General features: G+C 30.1%; 1 protein-coding gene across 1 annotated transcript; it reads right to left on the bottom strand.

Annotated features, from left to right (window-relative positions):
* Nucleotides 1–298: 298 nt before the first annotated feature.
* On the bottom strand, nt 299–2,990 carry LOC107897841 (chalcone synthase 1). Its single transcript, XM_016823419.2, has 2 exons — nt 2,554–2,990; nt 299–1,503 (listed from the first exon to the last, which is right to left on the bottom strand). Exons 1-2 carry the CDS (start codon nt 2,729–2,731, stop codon nt 512–514), a joined length of 1,170 nt encoding a protein of 389 aa, XP_016678908.2. The 5' UTR covers nt 2,732–2,990; the 3' UTR covers nt 299–511.
* Between the last annotated feature and the right edge of the window lie 3,710 nt (nt 2,991–6,700).

Below are 6,700 nucleotides of genomic sequence, written 5' to 3'. Positions count from 1 at the left end.
TTTTTAGATATAGATTTTAGGTAAATTGATTCTGCTAGGTTTTAAAATTTAGGTTTTAAGTTAAATTTTAAGTTTTTATTAGCTTTTTTGAAAAATATTTTTCGATGATTAGTTGGTTTAGAATTTAATAAAATTATTTTTTTATTAGCTTATGCAAACAAAGGAGTAGACTCAGTAGGAATAACAATTCACGTGTAAAAGAAATAATTAAAAAACATTTTATGGGAAAATAATACAACTGTTAGCATAAGGATCCATATATAGAGAGATTAACAGAAGTTTGTTTTTGGTAGAATAGTTTGCAAAGTAACTTATTATTGCCATAAATTTAATATAAGTTGATACATGAACTGAATAGGCGTTAAGCTTCCCGCCCACACCATCAAAGGCTTCTAGTCTTTAACAATAAACACACAAATTCATAGGATTCTAAAAAAGGAAAAAAGAAGAAGATAAAACTGCAAGCCAAGTGGAGCACGACCAATTACTTAAAAGGCATGTTTGTTTAACTTTAAGCAGCAACACTATGGAGCACAACAGTCTCAACAGTGAGGCCAGGTCCAAACCCAAAGAGCACTCCCCACTCCAATCCTTCTCCTGTGGTCTGAAGCCCATCTTCCCTTGATTTCTTCCTCATCTCATCCAAAATAAATAGAACACAAGCACTTGACATGTTACCATACTCTGAAAGAACGTGCCTTGTGGCTCGTAGCTTCTCTGGCTTCAGTGCTAATTTGGCTTCTACTTGATCTAATATTGCTGGACCACCAGGATGAGCAATCCAAAAAAGGGAGTTCCAATCGGATATGCCCAATGGTTGAAATGCTTCTACCAGGCTCTTTTCTATATTCTTCGAAATAAGCCCCGGAACATCCTTAAGAAGGTGAAATGTAAGACCAACTTCACGAAGGTGACCATCAATCGCACCATCACTATCTGGCAAGATCGTTTGGGCTGCTGAGACTAGTTCAAACATGGGCTTCTCGATTTCGGGCACGGGGTCTGCCCCGATTATAACAGCTGCGGCACCATCACCAAACAATGCTTGGCCCACAAGACTGTCTAGGTGAGTGTCACTAGGTCCACGAAAGGTAACAGCAGTAATCTCCGAGCACACAACAAGTACACGAGCACCTTTGTTGTTCTCAGCTAAGTCCTTAGCCACTCGGAGCACCGTCCCCCCTGCGAAGCAACCTTGTTGGTACATCATGAGGCGCTTAACGGAGGGGCGGAGGCCTAAAAGCTTGGTGAGCTGGTAGTCAGCCCCAGGCATGTCCACACCGCTAGTGGTGCAAAAGACAAGGTGGGTGATCTTGGACTTGGGCTGGCCCCACTCCTTAATGGCCTTGGTGGCTGCTTCTTTGCCTAGCTTTGGCACCTCAACTACCACCATATCTTGCCTAGCGTCCAGTGAAGGAGCCATGTATTCACATACATTGGGATTCTCTTTCAAAATCTCTTCTGTAAGGTACATGTATCGCTTCTTGATCATCGATTTTTCACCTAAATAATCAAACACAATAAACTTACTTTTAATTCTCCCAACTTAGCATATAAGAGTGTTTTAACTGATTTTTTTATCCAACTTCACTAGATAGGGAAAACATCAGTCTAGGTCTCCCCCTTCAAAATCCATTGCTAATTCAGTTTATAATATTATATAATACATATTGTCATTCTCTGTCTCATAAAAGCTTCAATCGTAAGAAACTTTTAGGTGGGTCATGGGCAGAAAGAATGCAATGCAGATTTATAATTTGAAAAAAAAATTTATTTAAAAGTACATTTATGAAAAAAACATTTAAAAATTTATAATTGAAATGATAAAATTATTTTTAAAAATTATAGAAATTTCATAAAAATACTATAATATAAAATATAAAAGAAAAATAATTTCAAATTAACATTTATTATTCGTCCAAAAAATTAATATTTATATAATACTTGAAACTATCCATAATCCTTTCCAATATTTAAATATGAGGATAAACGTATTTTAATGCGCTCGAATCTACGTTTTTTGTATTGGTAACAATGTCAATGCCAATCAAACTAAGACTCAATCAACTATATAATATTTGAAATCATAAAAATAATAAATATATAGTATTGTAAAAAAATAAAAAAAAATTATAAGCTAGAACATCTAACAACTTACTAATATTTGGTAAAAAAAAAAAAGAAAAACTTATTAATTCACTTGTATAAATTTCAAACTTGTAATCAAATCCTTAATCTATTGATAGAAAACGTGAGACAAATTAAGTCTGTGGAGTTATATGATTTGAATAAATGTGCTTTACAAGAAATGAACCTAACAAACTTCAATCTAGTATTTTTGGAACCAGAAAAGAACTTTAATCTATTTTCAAGTCATACTGTATACGTAGCTAACTTTTTTTCCGTTAAAGCATTTGCATGAAAATGATATGAACCATGCACATCTATCTTTCTCCTCTTTTATTTTCATAGCCGAATCATGTATGAAACACAAAATCACATTAAGTTTGTATATAAGGTAATTTAGCTTTTAGATCAAAGTAAAAAACTTACACATGCGCTTGAACTTCTCTTTCAACTCGGTTTTGTGCTCACTATTTGTGATACGGAAATAGTAGTCAGGGTATGTGCTCTGATCAACACAATTAGGCGGGGTTGATGTGCCGATGGCCAACACGGTGGCAGGGCCTTGGGCACGTTGAGCCTTACGAACTTCTTCCACGGTCACCATTCTTTTTCGGATGATCACAAACAGCCAATGGTGGTGGGTGTGGAGTTGGACTAAGCTGCTATGCTATGAATGGTAAAAAAGAACAGAAGGTGTTGTTGACAGTCCAGAGTTTGGTCCTATAAATAAGATATAGGAGCTTGGGAGAGGGTAGTTGAGAGTCACGTGGTTGAGCAGAGCCAAGTCCACATGGCTAGTTGTTAAGACTGGGTGGCACGTGACTTTGGTGCATCCATCTAATTCTAGCCTCCACTCTTCTACCTCTCCATCCTATCCTCCACATTTCTGTTGGTTTTCACTATAAATGTTTATGGGTAGAGTTGAGTTTATGTATGATATTAATATATTTTATATTTATCTAAATTTGATTTAATTTAAAATATAAGTTTAAAATTTTATTAAATTTATTTATATTTATAAATGATTAATTCAATCTTATTTTAAGTTTATTTATATTATTTTTAAAAAAATTTTAAATAAATGTTTATTTTAATTTTAATTAAATATTTAACAATTTTATATATAGTGACTTTAACAATTTTTAATATTTATATAATACTACTAAAAATTTAATTTTTATATATTATAAATTACATAACATATTAAAATAACATAACATAAAATATTACTAACTTAAAAACGAGTCAAATTAAATTAATTCAAACATTAAATATTTAAGTATGAACTCAAACTATATTTAAATAAACTTTAAGCAAACCCTCACACAAATTTAAACCAACATTCGAGTTTCAACAAAGAAACCTACTCATTAACAATTATAGATTTCACTTATCGCTTCATCATTTAAAACCTCATTTCTACCCTATATAAGGATTGTACCACGTTCCGTCACATCTGTCCATACAATTCAACTAATTCTTCTAACTATTAAATATATTTTTTATTATATATTTTTAATATTATAATTAATTTAGATGGTGAAACAAACTTAAAACAATCGTCTGATGGTTTGAAAATAAAATTAGGCTCCCTAGGTTTTAGGTAAAATAAAATTTATTTAAAATATGGATTTGATTCGAATTCAAATATTATATATATTTTATTAAAATAAAGATATTTTATATAATATAACTAAAAGTACATATAATATGTAATATTTATGATTATATAATGAAATAATAGTTGGTACACTGTCAATAAAGTTTTTAGACTCCATAAATAGGGTTAAGAGATTAACAAGTGTCCTATAGGGTTATAGTAAAATATATTTTAAAAAAAGAGACATGATAATTTTTTAAAACTACTAGTAGAATAAAAAAAAGTACATTGTTAGTGTACTAAATACTAAATCCTTAAATCCTTATATAATATGAATGCTATAAATTAATTTTATTTTTTTGAAAGTAACATATTTAATATTATAATATATGAAAATTTTTGTCACAACTCGAAAACCGAGTTAGAAGAAATTGAGTTAGTGAAGTCAAGACTGGTCACGTCCTGATTTTTAGTTATGATTGCGGAAATGTTATCGAGTAAATTGATCTATTTTAGTGGATAAGTGCTTTGGATGTGTGTTTGAGGTCTTATGTTCAAATTGTTTTTTTTTTAATTTTTGCTAGTTTTGTCCCTATCTCTTTTTTTGCATATCTAACTTATATTTAATTTTCGCTCAATTGTTAATAAGAAAGAACTTATTGATTTAGTGGTAAGGCTTCAACTTATTTTTTGGTATTGTATTCGAATCCTTGTGAGTGTAAAATGAAAATATTTTTGCTCCTTTTTACATGTCGTTTATTCTGTCAAAAATTTAGTCAAATTTAAATTTTAAGGAAAAATCTGATAAATTAGAATTTTGTTTTATTATATTATATTTTATCTTTAATTTTTGAAAAAAAAAAATTGGTTTCCAAAATTATCTCTCACCTTCTCCCCCCACTTTTGCATTTTGCCTTTTGTTTTTATTTTATTTCTCCTTCTATTCTATTCCATTCTCCCTAATTCCCGCGTTTTTCTCCTTGTTTCTATTTCTTTTTCTTTTACATTTTTCTTTTGTTGTTCCCTCTTTGTTTTGTTTTTGTTACGTATATTGTAACAACCTAAAAGTTAAAGGTGTCGAGTGACGTACTTCCAGGATCCCGTTCTGTGAATTAAGTTTATAATTATTTTCATTAAATATTTTTTTTAGAATTTGTCTTAGGAGGGAATTGTATGATAGTTAGATAATTCTAAGTATTAAGTGTTTGATTAAAGTAGGGGAATTAAATCAAATAAGTGATAAAAATAAGAATTTAAATTAAATTATAAGGTGGATCAATATCAAGGGACTTATTAAGTAAATAAGCCATTAATTATATTAGTGTATTTTATTAGTATTTTACATCTGTGTTATGTTAGAATATTAGTTAAGTTAAAAATTAATATGAAAGGTTATATTTTATTAACAAAAATAGTTAGTGGGGAGAAGAAAATTAAGCAATAGTTTTCTTTATTTTTTTCTTCTTTGCGAAACCATAAGGAAAGGGAAGAAGGGGTTGTTCGGCCAAGAAGCTATAATGCATGTTTAAATTTGTAAGTGAAATTTGGTTATTTCTGCATGAAATTTATGTTTTTGATGTTTTAGTGTTATGAGTTAGTTGGCTCATGTTGAAAATTTGAGAGTGAATGAAATTTATGGAGGTTATAATGGATAAGAAATTCAAAGGTTTGGTGTTATTTTGTTGAATGTTAAAAGTCCTTGAAGTGATGATAGAAGTATAAGTCTTGTAGGCTAATTTGGTCAAATTGTGTGGTTATTTTTGCTGATAACAATTTCTAGGGACTTAAATGTTGTAAATTCAAAATAATATGGTTTAAATTGTAATTTTTAGTAGTTAAAGGAATGCTGGAAAATAGTTTATATGAATTGAATGCAAAGATGTGAAATTTGTTCAAAGGGGTTAAATGTTTGAGTATAAATATTCTTGGTGGTTGGATTATTAAATTTAAATTATTATTTTTAAATAAAAAATTGAGTGGATCAATTGCTAATCGCAAAAAGGAAAAGGCTATCGAGTGATTTTTTTTATTTTAGTAGCTTCCATAATTCTGTAAGTTCATAATCTTGAATTTAACCTTTTTATCTATTTATTTAATTATTAATAGATGTTATTTAAATACTTGATATGCAATATTATGTTTATATTTAAATGAAGATATACTCAATGAATGAAGAAATTGTGTAATTAAATAATAACAATTTGTTGGTTAATCCAATTATTTAATTTGTCAATTCATTCGGCTGGCGCTGGGCGCAAATCCCGTTGGTATATCCAACTAGAGTTGGGCTCATTATGTATTCATCGGTTTATCTGACTAGCACTGGGTGCAACATCCGTCAATTTAATTGACTAGTGCTTGGTAAACATTTATCGGTTCATTCGACTAGCGCTGGACACAAACTCTTTCGTGGTTATTCCGCTAGGCACCTAGTGTCGTGTATTAATTGGACTATACCACCAGGTTGTATGAACCATTGAAGAAGGTTGTTATAGGTATTATTAAAGAAGGATTATATTTACTTATGTGCTTATGTATTCATTGGAAGATATGTTATATTTCTTGAATTACATTATTAATGTTATAAAAATAAGTTCAATGTTTTAGATATATTTGAGGTTATTCAAATAAGTGAAATCTAATTAATGTGAATGGGTTCTCATGTTTACAGGTTAGGTATATAGTATACTTGGACTCAACATCCTACAAGAATCTCGTTCTCAACGTCAGTGATGTTCTCTTTTGTGTTTTTGACATGTACCTAGAGGGTATCAATTGATTTGAATCTTTTGTTTATAGATAGCTGTATAGGATGTTTGTATAGTGTTTTGTGAATATGTAAATGGCATTTTAGTATGTTATATCCTAATGTCAAGAATGCTTGTTTAGGTAAGACCTTTTGGTCACTTTTGTGAATTGTAGTGCATGACATTTTAATATAAGATGTTGCCTTGGAAATGGCCAATTATGATG

The sequence above is a fragment of the Gossypium hirsutum genome, chromosome A10 (assembly GCF_007990345.1).
Source record: "Gossypium hirsutum isolate 1008001.06 chromosome A10, Gossypium_hirsutum_v2.1, whole genome shotgun sequence".
Taxonomy (NCBI): domain Eukaryota; kingdom Viridiplantae; phylum Streptophyta; class Magnoliopsida; order Malvales; family Malvaceae; genus Gossypium; species Gossypium hirsutum.
Note: the sequence above shows the minus strand (reverse complement) of the source record. Positions and strands in the feature narration are given on the sequence as shown.

Bases quoted from the DNA above. Each gene is read 5' to 3' on its own strand.
- LOC107897841 (XM_016823419.2), bottom strand. From the start codon at position 2,731: ATGGTGACCGTGGAAGAAGTTCGTAAGGCTCAACGTGCCCAAGGCCCT. The intron at 1,504-2,553 runs GTAAGTTTTTTA...TTGATTATTTAG, and splicing joins AGAGAAGTTCAAGCGCATGT to GTGAAAAATCGATGATCAAG.